General features: G+C 35.5%; 1 protein-coding gene across 1 annotated transcript in view; it reads right to left on the bottom strand.

The window, feature by feature from the left end:
• Positions 1-2,943: 2,943 nt before the first annotated feature.
• GABRG1 (gamma-aminobutyric acid type A receptor subunit gamma1) overlaps positions 2,944-15,955 on the bottom strand; it is a 58,452-nt gene continuing 45,440 nt past the window's right edge. The window contains exons 8-9 of the mRNA XM_050338224.1: positions 14,406-14,617; positions 2,944-9,716 (exon numbers count right to left, since the gene is read on the bottom strand). Coding sequence (XP_050194181.1) covers positions 9,438-9,716; positions 14,406-14,617 — 491 coding nt within the window. The 3' untranslated portion in view covers positions 2,944-9,437. The remainder of the gene's footprint in view (positions 9,717-14,405; positions 14,618-15,955) is intronic.

Here is a 15,955-nt window from a genome sequence, read left to right on the forward strand (position 1 = left end):
GAAAGAGCAGGGGAAAGAAGGGGGAAAGGAAGAAAATAAAGCAAATAAGGCCATTGCTCTCTATCAAAGCAGTGTATAAAACTATTTTCACCAGAATGACCATTATCATCATTGTCTTAAAGAGAACAGAACGTATGGCATGTAGAAAATAAATAATAAAAGAAAGTAAGTAACCAGGCACTATTTATTTTTTCAGTGTAATTAATCAACTTCACAGCAGATACAGTAAAAACAATGCACTACAATTGTTTTACAAAGTTGTGTTGAAACTCTCTTGATTCTTATCAGTTTAAGAGACATCGGAGCACAAACATCTAAACTGTTTGTTTTGCACAGAACACATTACTCAATGGTGGGGTTTTAATTTATTTTTATTTTTTAAGACTATGGCTTTCAGAGTTTTACATTTAGAAGATTGAAGATTACGTCTCAGGAACATCTGTATGAACCATGCACCAGGGTGCAAGCACATTTCCATTCAATGCACAAGGACTAGTGCAACATTTACATGAAAATTCAATAGACATTAATATTCACATTAGAGTAACGAACTCTAAAACCTATCCACCAAAACACTATCAGTCTTCTCTTGGCAAGAGATTTCTGAAATTTTGTTTTTTTCTAGAAATCCTTATAATCCAGCTCTCCTATAATCTTAATTCAGAAATTCAGTTTCCAAAGCCTTGTGCAACCAAGACCTTTGTGATAATGAGTGCCACAAGCAGTTCCTTTCTGAGCCTTTTAATATTATTTCTGTTATCAGTCTCAAAGCCTCATTTTACCTCTAATAAAATCACCTTTTAGCAGCTGATGTACTAAACTACATTAGTTACACTGCTGAAAACAAACAAACAAACAAAACCCCAAACAACCATAGGGTGAAATCCCTCCATTTGCTTTCACATCTCCCCAGATCTCAAGAAACTTAAGAGAACAAATTGAAAACTCCCTCAAAAGGCTGCAAATTTCTAGCCTTGAATCATATTTGCACTTTCTGCACTATTCTTTAGCAATTTAGTTTATTTAAAATAGTATCAGTCATGCCTAGTTACTCATTTTTGGAGTAAATTCCTAAATTTAGAAATTTCATTTCTAAACTGAAAGCTCAAGGGATAATTTTAAGAAAGGGTTAAACACTTGAAAAGTAGATCTTTTTCATTAATGTCTTAAACTGCACAAAAGAAAATGAGGCATCCAAAAGCTAAGAGTATACTAAGAAACGTTAAACTCTGTGTCAATTTTTTACTGTGGTACCAGCAGAGTTCTGAAAATATAAAACAGAATCCATCTACTCTGCAAATGCAATCACAGCAACTTCCTCAGCACTAAAGAAATTTGCTTCTACCTATATATAGGCATATATATATATATATAAATCAACTGAGGATATTTTCTTATTTACCTTTAGTGATATCAATGTCTAGATCAATCACAACATTTGTATTCTTTCTTCTTCAGTAAAAAGGAGTTAAATTAAAAATGAATCCACAAGACCCATCAAATGGAGCCATAATTATTTCAGGCTTCTCAATCACTTCTACATTCTGACTGTGCAAATTTGGATGGTTTTTTTGGACCATTTTGGTCACATTTAGAACACAAATTTTAGGAGGGGGTGGAAGCTTGTTAAAATGACAATCAGAAGCTGATGCATATATATAAAAGTTTTTATATCTTGTTTTCTGATCTACAGATGGATATATATACGTATGTCATTGTCACTGTAATTTTTATCACACTCATAAAGTCTTATATATATGGAATTTAGCCAAGAGCATCATCTTTTTATCATCTAAAGTCTTCTGGTTCAGCCATGCTCATTAATAATGTTGTCAAATATAAAAATGTTGATATCAGTGTTTCACTCTAATCAGGCAGACAGACACTGTCAAAACTGAGAGGCAGGTAACGATCAGTTTGATACCTGAAAATACTTTAGTTTTGGTACTCCACATGAAAGACTATGGTATTTTAGGAGAGGCTGAAGAAGTCATGGCTTAATCACATTAAAATCCTGTGAGGATACCTTGATGTTTCTAGGTAATTGAATATAATAATGGATGAGTACATTCCAAGGCTACTGGAAATGTACCAAATAACTGAGTAGAACTGTAAATATCAGCACACTCATAATAATAATATTAGCCCAGTTGAGGAGGTTTCTGGAAGAAAAACTGTAACAGAAAAATAAATTTGAATCAATATCATGTATTTTATGTATAAACCTTAGAAGCTGCACAGAGGGTTACAAAACTTATCTTAATGTTCCATATTTCTTGCAGTAAGTTATCCACAAGGGCATTAATAAATAACTTCAAAAGGAACACTGATGCATAGTATTGCAAAATTGTCCACTGGTGCCAAAACACTATCAAATTAAATGAATTATATGAATGTTCACTTAGGCAGTTAAAAATACCATCATTTTTTAAAATACTGAATGTACTAGAAAAGGATGTACTAGTAAGGGGCAAAGTCTGAGTCACTGAAACACTACGTGAACTGTAGATGTCAAGTCAGAGATTTGCATTAAGACTGGATTTGAATACTGGAACCTCAATATAATAAATACTGAGACACATAATAAATCAACAAGTGTTATATTTGAAGGATATTTCTGTAAATTTGGGGTTTAGACCATAAATTGTAATTGTTTCTAAAACATCAATGAAGGGGAATACAAATACTATTTGTTTAATTGAAATGGTAATTAAAAATTAATATTAGATTTTTCAAGATAGGAATCATCATGATTGCCAGATTCTGATCCTCCTTTTCATTTAAGGAAGTATTTATATTCTACAGCAATTGAAATTGTATTTAAAGGTAAAATGATGTAACCTTTCATGTTCAGACAGAAAGTCTAAGCATTCACAGTGGACAACAGTGGGAAATATAAAACATACTGTGAAGATGCACAAATCATTACCTTTTTTTTTTTAATGACTAAAGCATGAACATAGGTTGTATACTAATACTGGGCCTATGAATATGTAAATGTCCATGTTTATTTGTCTTGGAAAATCTGAGCCCTAGGGTGAGTACCTTCATTGCTACTGCTCCTATGTCATCAGGGGGCAGAGGGACTAACATGACTTTACCTGTTTAAAATTACCATCACCTATTTTTTATGTATTTCACAAGCCAAAAGACTCCTATATACCATCTTCCTAAGGAGGAAAAACAATTCAAGAGGAAATATATATCTGAAGTGAAATAATGACTCATCCTCATTTCCTACCCACAGTAACAGTTTTGGGGTTTGTTTATAAGTATTTAATTGGCAAAATCTTCTGTTCAGGCAGTATTGGTCTTTGTTGTTAACAGAATTTAACCTTCTCAAGTCTAAATGACAAAGGAATCTGAATGCCACCCTACAGAGCCAGTCTGTCTCCTCAGCAGGATCAACTGAAAATCACTTTTCCAATGTCCGGCAGCAAGACATCTCCTACCTGCAATGCCTGGACAAGGAAACTTCAAGAGGAAACCTTTCTTTTTGAATTCAGCAAGGCTCAAACCCTGATGGTAAATATCATTCTGTGAAGCCAGAAACACACAAAAGAATTGCTTCCAACCTGAAACAGTTGAGTCTCAGGTAGGCATACAGTGATGTATGGAAAAGCAACTACTACAAAGAATTACAAAAGAGAAGCCTTATTACTGCAAGCAGAGTCTCATCCCTCTCGATCCTGTCAGATAGTGGGACTCAGCCTCTGTTTTCAGTAGCAAAATTGTCCTCATTTACATATGCCATATGCCTACTCTTCTGAACCTCTTTCCTTGACTAAGAAAAGGAACTGAGAAAGAACAAGGCAGAACAGTTTACAGGTCTTCTTACATCCCCCACAGCTCTCCTCACACAGCTCAAGTGATGTTGATGTACCTTAAGCAAAATCTGCAGGCAAAGCAAGTTTTGTCAGTGGGGAGGGGAATGAGAATTTCACAAATTTTTTTTTCCCACCTTAAGATACCATGAAGCTTTTACACTTATTTTAGAAACAATATATTGCTAGCGAACAAGACCCATCTGTGATAAAAAGGGCTATATTCTTTGGCTTATTTAAGTTTTAGCCAATCTCCTTTCTCCAAGGGCCAACTAAGATTTCCTCTAAAGCCTTTGTTAATTCTCTGGCTTTCTCAGTGAGATTTACCAGTAAATCAAGTAAAATCAAAAGTTTATTATTTACTGACTTTTCACTAGCATTGTAACAGATCCAAAAGACAGCTCAAGAACCACAACACTGAGCCCTATGACATGATTTAGACACCCTGCCCGGGAGTGCAACCAAAACTCTTCTCCTATACTCTACATGAGGAATATCTCAGAGCTGTACAGCAGGGCAATCATCTCATTGAAACTGTTCCTGTGCAAATATAAACATTAAGTGCAGGGATGCTCTTCCATCATTTTGGAAGTAACAGCACAGGTCCATCTTCTGAAGGGAAGCATGTACCCTGTTTCAAATTATAGTCTCTCAGGTAGAAATCACCCTTTTAACCAGAAACTGTTACCAACCTCCCTGGAGTACACCAGCTATCCTAGTTCATGCCTGGCATGATTACAATCCACCTTACGCACTCTCTGATTCAATGACTGAAAGTAGTCTGAGAAAAAATTTCTACCCTCAAAGGGACTTACAGCTGTGTAGACATATGGGTACGAGGCCTTTCCCAGAATTAGTACTCCCTAATTTTAAAAACAGTTTATCATTAATAATAAAAGGAAGAAAAAAAGATAATATTTTTCAGATCTAACCTGATCTCTGTTTTTGAGTCTGACATTTAACCAGAATGATCACTCAAGACAACTTTTTATTGCTCATTCAGTCTGTAAGTAATGTATAGGAAATGTACAGTATTTTCTTCTTTTTTTTAATATTAAAAGTATTTAATTATGTTGCAGGGAAATCAAGAACATTATCACAAATTCCAGTGAGAAATCTATCAACTAAATATAGGTCAGTCAGATCTATGCAACTTGATTCTAGGATCACTATCACCATCAATCTTTACCTCATTCCATCTTTTCCTTTCCTCCTCAACAGTTTTCAGAGCAGATTCTCAACTGAATGAAATATGCCTATTATAAGAAACCATCCTTTTGCCTCTAGCTGCAAGCTCCCATCAGCTGTCTTGGAGCAAAATTTGGTCGCAGTCTTGCACCTTCACTAGATAATCCCACCCATCTGGCTGAAACACTAACGTAATAAAGAATAAAATAAAGATGATTTTTCAGGTTTTGATTCATTTGGTAACACAGTATTAGAACTACTGTTGCTGGTAGAAATTAATCAGAAACCAGAGATCACTGAAAAAACAAAAGGCCAGATCCATTCCTTTCCTCAATTTGAGCCACTTGGGTAGCAAATCCATGGCATGAACCAATGCAAAGGCCTCTCTTTTCTGGAGACTATTCTACCTCTCCCTTTAAGTCAGTCTCTCCCCCTGCCAGTACATTCACTGGGGTACGTGGACATCCACTGAGCTTTTTCAGGAATGGAAGCACAGTAATTCTTTCTAGTCCCTGGCTTTTTGTTTTTCAGCTGAGGAGTTCTACATAAGTTTCTATTTTCTCTATCTATTATAGTGACTAAAAAATACAGTTCACAAACATAAAAGATCACATTTAATGTATAACTAAAACTACAATTTCAAAAAATAATTAGATTAACGATCAATTTTTTAAAAAATATATTTGGCCTAGTTCTCAGATATTTGGAAAAAGTAAACTGAAACGATGACTTATGCAATTAAGCAAAACATGTTTTACTTTAGGGAGATAGATCTTTAAATCCAGACTCCTCCTGTTGGGTTTTCAATTGTAAGGTCAAAGGTGTCCGCAAATTACAAAGCACATTTCATATATCAATTTTAAACAAATGTTTTACTACTATACCAGATAAACAACAGAAAATTACAAAAACCATGTTGGAGATGATTCTCCTTCAAAGTCTTACACAATCCTATATCTCTGAATGTCAGAAAACTGGATAAGGTTAAAGTCTTTGAAGCACATCAACATGTGAGTATAAAATATGTTACCCAGAGCTCATGCTTTGGTTGCACTGCCACTACATAAAAACAGATTCATTCAGACACGAAAGACATGCACTGCAGATCAGTGAGGTACAATCATAGACAGAACCTTACCAAAAAATAACACTCTGCTCTGTACTCACTACTAAAACAGACAAGTGGTAAACACTAATACAGAAATATCAAGGAAGAGTCTCTTTTTTGATAAATACATTTCAAGAGATGCCTAAGATAGGTGCAGTATAAAACAGCTTCCCCAGAATTTTTCCCCCCTCTTTATGGCAATTTCTCCTCTTAAGACCTCTCTTTCAGCAAGAAAATCTCTTACTTAAAAAAGGCTCTGGCTCACATCCTTAATGTTCAATTATTTAAGCTACTCAACACTCATTATTGAAATTAGTGCAAATTAAGCATGTGTTAATGGCCTCAATTCACGGTAGCATCACTCTATATGACAGTACATAAGCACTTGCTTTTCTGAATTCTGGTCTAATAGCACTACTGACTAGAACTAGGTTTAAGCATGTGCTTACGCAATGATAGTCAGAATAATATGACTCCAAAATACTGTGATCCCAGCTAACAGTAAACAACCTTTTATCCGGTAAAGTTTGAAAAATGATTGTGGCATCTAGGTCCAAGTAATTATACTGTCTGTTCCTTGCCATTTTTTTGAGTATCACTTAGATTTCTTGGAATTAAGTGCTTACATGCTGATTAGAAAGAAAATACATAGGACTAAAATAACACATTTATTACATACCATGTTACAGTTCACTACGTTCCCATTTCTGTTTGCACTCACAGTACTATGGCAAACTCAAATTACTTCATCAGAAACAAATGAAGTACACAGAAAAGTTTGTCAACAGACAGAAGCAAGTGTATCCATAAGCCAAACAGCCATAACATTCAATAGGTTTAATACTCCATTACATTGTTTCATAGAAATTAGAGATGAAAGACTTCTTATCCATCCCTTGCCAATTCTGGATGTTTTCTGTTCTCCAATTCAGTCACTGGAGGCTGATTGGCAACTGACAACCACATGAATAGAAAAAGCTAACTAGATGTGCCAGAGGAGAGCAGGCTGTGAAATATGTATTTCCTCTTGTGAAGTGCCAAGTTCTTTCAAGTTTCTTTTGTTTAAAGGTGAATTAATGAAACTCAGGGGCTCACAAAATCTGTGTCTTGTATTGTACAGCAAGCTGACTGCTTTTCAAGTACACATCCAACATGCTGCTGATGCCACATTCGTCCCACCTACAGAAGGATGCGTTTAGTGTGCTGTCAAAAAGCATCAAACCACATTATGGAATTAAAACTGACAAATTTCCATTAGACTGAACATTTTCTGAAAGTGAGATTCTAAAACCCAATAAATTAGAGCAAATCAGTGTTGATAATCATGCCACATTTCTACGCTTAGTCTAACAGTCAGAAGTTGGTACTTGGAAAGGTCACACAACAGTGTCAGCCATCCTTGACAGTGGGCCTTCAGATTCTCTCAATCACTCTTGTATTTCATCAGATAAATACTGAAATAAAGTTTTTATTAAACTTCGATCTTCTTTCACACTTCCTTCCAATGTGACTGCACAGTCTTGCATTCTCTATTAAACTTTGGGGCTGAACACAACAGTAACTCTGAAATGCATATTGTATATCATATCTTATTATGCCTGGTACAAACTAGAATAAAAATGTACATTAATCTTTTCTGAGAAATTCAGAGGAGGGAGCACATTTAACAGAAATATTGGGAGGGGGCTTTTCATGTAACATTTTTTATTCTTAGCTATTAATCATGTCTTTATCTTTAGTATTGAACATCCTTACCTATAGCCAAATGCTAATCCCATTAATCCTCTTTAAAGATCTGTAAGGTCTTCAGTGTAATGTTGGCTTTTACTTAATGCATATCTTCATTTTACAGTGATTTTTGCAAGCTCACTTGAGACTGGTTTCTTTTCGAGAATGGAGAAAAGACTGCACTTTTCTATAATGAAAACAATGGGTTTAGAAATAGAAATGAAATACAAAATGCTGCCAGCCAGCAACAGTCAACACAGAGAAGGCAGTCCGGAAAGGCTACTGCTGAAGCATTGCTACCAAAGTGATCAAAAGCTCTGACCACAGAAAGGATGGAGAGCTGGTCCTATGATTTTTTTGTGGGATGCATCCCTAGAGAAGGATCTACAATGCATAAGGATTCTTTTAACTCCCTCTCCATAACATGACTTTTCCATTAGAAAGAAACAAATATCAAGAAGGTAATTACTCAGCAATCCATACCACAGGCTCAGTAAATTAATACCACTTGGCTTTGGCTCAGTGAGCAGCATGTGCAGTAACAAACAGAATCTACAAAATCATACTATATGCACAGTGGAGCAGAGCACTCGCTACAAACTTGGGACTGGGGAGTTAACACAGTGGCTTTGAGTACAGTGACTACAGCACTGTTACAGGTTTTCCAAACTCTTTTGATACAAATTCTACCAAATGTAGAGGTATTACTTTTTCTCTGGCACTGAGTATGAATCAGACAAATGAGAGGATGAGAAGGGCTATGTTTAATGTCCAGAATCTCAGCCAACACCAGTCTGTTTTCCATGAAATGAGCAAGCAATGGCAGCTGGGTAAGAATTTTTGAATGTTGTAGCCTTCTTGGACAACTTTGGGGAACTCACAACCGTGAAGTAACAGTAGATGAAGAACAGACATAAATGTAATCTAAGGCTGAAAGCCAAAAGCCTCTATCAACGGTCAGGATAAGACAAGCTCAGAATTGCCCTTGGGTGTTTTGATATATCCATTTCTTGCTGCTCTAACATCTGTATTCTGTATAAATCTGAATTGATTAATTATGACTTACTCATACTTTTTGAAATACTGCAGGTTGAAAAGGGAAATGTTACATTTTAACTTTTTAAAATCAGGGATTAATAAAATCATCACCTTATGGATGAAATGGATGAGACTAACTAATCCCATTTTATTAAGGCTTTCTTTGTAAAGGTGTAAGAGATGCTACAAAAATCCTTCTGCATTATTATTAAGGATTAAAACTGAAAGCTCCTGTAGAACTGTCCAGTTAAATAACATAGCCTCTTGACTCTGCATTTTCTTAGAGCTGGAAAAAACTGTGTGCACATGTGTTAAGGAAAGATAAGTCTTAGGGATATTTATTTTTAAATTTTCTCCTCAAAATACCAGTATCAGTTCTATAGTTGATCACAAGAGGGAGACTACATCATCATATTTCCTCTCATTGTTTCAAGTTTTTAAAGCATTACAATTTGAGTAATTTTGGACCAGCTCTAATCTTTGATTGCTCAGTTAAAACTATTAATGACTATTCAATTAGAATTTTTTTCTGAGTTTGTCAAATCTGAAATTTATAGGTAAAGATAGCCAATCCAATAAACAAGATTAAACAATGCAAAGGCAGTGGGAAAGAATATTCGAGAATAGGAGTCAATTTTTGCGATACGGATGTGTATTCTTCCTTCTCGCCAAGATCCTGTGCGGCAGTCTTCAAAACAACAAAAGAAGCTAGCACAGTCTTTTCCTTCAAGGCACTCATATCCATAATCATCATCACGTTCAGGGAGATGATTAATGTTATTAATTGGAATTAGTGTTGATCCAGGTCGAACAGCAATTGCAGGAGGTTTCTTAAGGAAAAAAAAAAAAAGAAAAATATAGTATTGTGCATTTTTATCCTCACGTTAGATAATTCCATAGGTTTTCCACAGCATCATAATCACCCTCAGTACAATATATAAAAATTCTAATATACAGAAATTCTAGTATTAAAGGAAAACAGCAAATTATGAACTGCTGTATATAATTATATCATGAAGGCAAAAGGTCATGAATGATTTTTACCTGCCACAATGAAAACTGTGTTGTGATGGAATTTGTGACCCCATCTATACAACACAGACAAACATTTTGAAGTCAGTCACTGCTTGACAACTGACAACCAAGTCCACAAGTAGTCTATAATGATCACTATCAAAGGAATGATAGTCCTTCCATCATTTGGAATCTTACAAATGAGACTGGATATGTTTCTGGAAACTATATTTTCACAAACAGAAAAAAACTAATGGGATTAGTACAGCATCCATGGTGAAGTTTAACAGACTGAAACACATAAGGCTATGTCATCTAATCCTCTGACATTACATCCCTCAACAACGTTCCCCCGCCTTTATAATCCAAGACACAAGTCCTTAGGAGAATGCCATGCAAGTCGCTGAAACTGATTAGTTAAGCTCTTAATTCTTACTTTCATTTTTCTGTGGACACAACAACCCTCTTGCAATCCAACAAAAACAGTGTAATAGATGTTGATAATTCTCATAGAAAAAAATCTGTGTGCCTTATTACCTAGTACATACAGTGTTTGCTATTCCCTTTCTTGTGACTTTTGCCTTTTCATCTTCCTTTTACTTCCATTATCACAATCTACCTTTCCCTCTTTTATTATTTTGTTTCTATGCAGTTGTTTACTCATCATCCTTGTTTTCCTGAATGTTTCAGAAGACATTCTCTTTCTCTATCCTTTTTTTCCTTCTTTCTGAATCTCATGGTCTTTTCAAACTAATCCACAATCCTCTTCCTTTCAACTTCCCTCTCCTACTCCCCACCCCACCTTTGGTATCTCTTCCAAAATCTTCAGAACCAAAGAGAGGGGTTACATTGACACTACTCTTAGCCTTTCTTTCTCTTTTCTACTATCTTCATATTTTGTCATGTAAGGAATAAATACAGCAGGAAAGGATGTAGTGAGAAGATCTAACTGGGTATTTAAGTGTAAAGAATAAGTCCTCTTAACAAATTATACATGATAGGCAACGCAAACATATGAAAAAATATGAAAAGTGGGAAGTCACATAATTTAGCTTCTTGATACACTTCATATCTGTGGTCCCACTTCATAGGAATAGCTTTGGCTAGTGCACAGATCTCTATACATTGTTAAGGAGGCATTCTATTGCTGCATGGACATTTTACCCAATATCCCAAGGGATAATGTTAATGCAGTGCAGTATCCACTATGTTTTCAAACAGTTTTATTTAATAAGTGTCTTTACTGGAGAAAGTTTCACACAGACTGCTGTTTCAACACTTATTACACATGATGACCTAGGGAGCTAATTATCATCCTAAAGGACCTCATTATTCTTTCAGTTATGATAAAATACTGGCAATACTAACAAACATGAATTGCGTGCTTCTATCCTAATTTTAGGCATTGCAAAAAGGGCTTACTTTTATAAAACATAAAAAATAAGTTCAATTTTTTTAACTGAAAAAAAGTATTATTCTATTGAAGATAAATAGGGAAAGATGCTTAATTCTGATTCATGCATAATCTGGCATTACGAGAATTTTCTGACTGTTAGTTCTGCCCATGTAAGATCTGTGGCATGAGTTGTTTCTACTGGGGTAAAACAGGAATTCCCAACACAGAAACACCACGGAAGAAGGTAAAAATCACAGTACTGCTTTTCACTGCTTATGTCACCTGCACAGACTGAAGGTGCCTACTGAATTACAGGTTTGAAGAGGTGGCTTGAGAGTGGCAGACATGGTCCTGTTATAGGCTCAACTACCTACAGGAAATATATAAAATGTGTTTAAGGAAGAGGCAATGTGAGTGAAAAGAGGAAAAAAGACCTCACAAGAAAAGGACTTTATACCCATTGGCAGAGACTAAAAAAAAACCAACAAAACACCCTCAACATGTAGGTACAGTAGTACATGCTGATTTTTTTGTACATGCCTACTGACACTGTAGATAAAACTTCATGTGTCATGGTAAGCATTTATAATCCATTCTGATAGGATCAAATTCCAATTATCCTGCAATAACACTAATACATGTACAAAAGAAAGCTATTGTCTGTGGAGATCAGCTAAGGTGATGCATTCACTTCAGCTGAAATGATGATCAGAACAAGATCCACAACTAATTAAGTTTAATCTTTCCTGCCCAAACTCATTATCTTTACTAATGTGGATTTGCATAAGCCAAATCATACTACCTTTCTTAAATGATGCCAAAACATATACTCTAAGATAAAACTGCTGTAATCATTTGTAAAATCTCACCTTTTTTTTCACAAGATCATTTATTGTGTCTTACTGGCATTAGTCCCTGGAATAATGGGCTTTTATTGCATTTTGCAGTAGAAATAGAAGATCTATACAAGGCAAGTTTTCCAAGGAAAAAACACCTGTAAATGAGAACTTTTCAGAAGAAATTAAACTCACTTTTTAAATTAAATTGTTTCTTTGACTTACATACCCAAAACTACAAGAGAAAAAGAATTAATAAAAGTCTTTGACAAAAATAATGGGAGAAATAAAAAGAAAAAATAAGTAAAGGATTTGTAGTTGTATGACTTCTCATTAACTAATGAGATAGCTTCTTTATTTATTTGAAACAAGAAATTTTATGGCTTTTTATAAAACATCACCAAAATCCCCCTATTTACCAAATTAGAATCGTTGCATCTAAGTATATTAAGCTTAATTCTTCTTTTTTTTAGGGTAATCTCTGTATCTATTATGGTCCTATAGCCATAACATGTTGGAACATGTTTAAAGTATTCTGTGTGAAAAAATTTCTTTCTCAACTACTTAGAAATAAAAAGCATGCTTTAAGAACCCAGTAAAACACAACTGAACAGTATTTTGAGCATTATATTGCTAATTTCAAACTTAGTGCAAGTTCCAGCTATTTATTCAGTAAGTTTCATAGTTTCCATCTCATCATAATTCTACATTTTAAATTTTCATATGCACTGAAAATATCAAAGCACTTGGCAGATTATTGCACAAGTGGCTGATGTGTGAACAGATCCTGGAAAGTGTCGTTACTCCATTCAAATGAGTGTACTTGCAAATTACTTCAATGTCTTTTAATTTGTCAGCAGCTGATCTTTAATATCTCCCTGGTCTGAGCAAACCAGTCCTTCCTCCCATCTTCCTCTTCTCTGTGTTGTGCATGCTGAAAGTGGACCTATTCAGCTGAGTGTTGTGGAGACCTCATGGCAACATCAACCTGAAATTGAATCTGCTGTGCTAACACTGGGAAGCCCCCACATTCTTCAACCTCTACTACCTTTCACCTTCACTGCTCAGCTGTGGCCCTTGCCAAAGCCTCTGTTCTGCCCCTTCCATTGTGCTCACATTTGTTTCTACCAACAGGAAGGAGGTTTGAGGTTTCCATTTTCCAGTTCTCTTGTCTGTGCTGGATTCCCTGAGGATCACAGCGATGTCTGATCAAGGCAGCACAGGGCAGTATTAACCCTTCACCAGTAGCCTTGTCCTAAAAACAGCTATTCCACTTGGATCAGATCACCCCATGAAACCCAAGGGCTCTCATTCCCCTGGCGTTAAGCCCTAGCAGCCTCTCAGTGCACCCATAAGACAGTGTCCCACAGCAGTGCTGCTCAGAATGGGTGCACCAGTTCTTCCTGACAGGAGTTCAGAACAGGTATAGCATAATAGGAGTTTTGTATTTCTATATCCTGGCTTCTGTAATTTCATATAAATTTCAGTTTCATCTTACACAGGTGGTATTCAACTTTCATCAAGAAAAGACAATTGGTATTATGATTCAGCTATGCTCCTGCTCCCTTTGATGGAAATGATCTGGAAGGGGGCTTTATAATATTGTCCTTGTTCTTATTCTCTCCATAAAATGACTACAATCAATCCTCATACATTAAGACTAACGTTTAAATGAATAAGCTATTTAATGGACTTATCTCTATGTTTTCTTAGTTTAAGGACTACCTTTAAATATTTGTACTGGCTCCCAACAATAGATTCATTGGAAATTCCAATATTCTTACTACAGAAACAGAAGGCCTCTTAAAACTGAATAATGCTTGATCTTGAGATATGTAGGGATTTACACCATATGAACATCAACTTGTAAAAGCAGAAAGTTCATTTAACTTTTTCGTTAACAGTTCATTTAACATTTTCATTAACAGAAAGAAACATGGAAGCAAATTTAAAAAAGAGTTAAGGTAAAATTTCTCTAGTGGGAGGAAGTAAGGGCATGGAGTACTATATCAAACCACTCTCCATCTTAAGCTGATGTGTTCTCATTCACGTAAGAGTGAAAAGATTTAAAAACCTTTGCTCACTAGTACTATTTACAGAAAATAAGTGCAAGCCCCCACCTGTAAAGCAATTACAAAATAAATATTAGTGTTAATTATCTTTGAACATTAGCTTTTCTACTTAAGAACCAGTCTGTCCAAAATAAATGCTGCAACAAGAAGTATTCTGTGGTGTTTTGTTTTTTTTTTTTTTTCTTGTTTAACTAAACTTACTGATGGCTTAGATTTTGTCTTCCTTTGTTTTCCTTTGTCCCCTTTTCTGTTGCTGGTAAAGTAATGCAAGGTGCCATATTCCATCAAGGCAGCAAACACAAAAATGAAACAAACTGAGACAAAAAGGTCCATTGCTGTCACGTAGGAAACCTTTGGGAGTGACTTCCTGGCAATTGTACTCAGCGTTGTCATGGTCAGCACTGTTGTGATGCCTGTTTGAGAAAGAAAGAGAGGGAAAAAAAGACAGGAAGAAGAAATGTCTAAGTAATACAATGACAGTGTCAGAAAAGAGTCATTAAATTAGCCCTTAATTCATTAATGAGGCATATAGGAACTGAACCCAGCAGGGTTCATCACTGATTACACCCACATGCATTGATACTATTGCAAGAAGCCATCCCTATGGATCCAGCAGCCACCATGGGATCACAGAGAAGTCAGCACATTTTACCTTCCCTTTAAATCCCTTCTGTGTTCGACATACATTGAATAAACAGTGACACTGAGAAAGTTTGTGCAATTTTATAAATCTGTCATAAAATGTACATATAAAACAAATACAATAGAAAAACAGGTACAAATAAGCACACGTTTTACAAACACAAGAAGGAACTTTAGCTCTTGAAAGATTAAAATGTAAAAAAGGATGCATTCAGAAAAAAAGATGTATTAATTTTTAATGATTTCAAACTTCTGGTAAACATAAGAAAAATGAAAAATGTTTCCAATTGTTTGCTTCTGACATGTAGTAGATAAATTAGATGACCTTCATGGCCTTTCTGGTCTCATACTCTAAGTTAATAGATATGTTTTCAATACTCTGCCTTAAGTAATAGAAAATGTTTTTCTTGTTTCACTTACATACAAGTTAATTAAAGGAACCAGCTGGCCTTAATGGCAATATGTTCAAAATCTCAGCTATACCACTCTTCACTGGTTTAGCATTTGTAAAGTGTTAACATTGTCTTCTTATATTTGATTTTTCAGGCAAATGCAAAGCCTTTTTCATCATAGTCCAAAATTAGGATATGACCTTTCCTTTGGAGAGCAATACTTGAACACACAAATTTGTTATTTAAATGCACATGATTATTAAAAAATAATGCATTACACCAGTCTATGGCTGTCTATGGCTTATAAATCAAAGCATGGAATCAGTGGTCGCTATGGTCTACTCCTGCAGCAGGAAGGCAGCAGTGATTTTGTAACAGATTTCCCAGTGAAATTACTCGCCTAAAAGGGCAAACAGATAACTGCAGAGTTCTTCAAAAGTGCTTCACTCCCAATAGGTACTTTGGAAATCAATTAGGCATTTCTCTGTATGTTTAAATATCTAAATACCTTTAATCATCTCAGATATTTAGCTTTGGGAAACGTAATCTGCCAAGATCTTTCAACATATATGGAAGAAAAAGGCCCAAGCCTTTCCAGTGTGTCAGACCCCGGCATAGCCTCCAGGGGAAAAGTTGCACCCACTGTTCCCTGCACCAGCTTCTCTTCAGAGAGGACAAAAAGAGATGTGGATTTTCCCAGTCCTCCCTGCCATGTGA

This window comes from Myiozetetes cayanensis, unplaced genomic scaffold (genome assembly GCF_022539395.1).
Source record: "Myiozetetes cayanensis isolate MyiCay16 unplaced genomic scaffold, myiCay2020 scf7, whole genome shotgun sequence".
Taxonomy (NCBI): domain Eukaryota; kingdom Metazoa; phylum Chordata; class Aves; order Passeriformes; family Tyrannidae; genus Myiozetetes; species Myiozetetes cayanensis.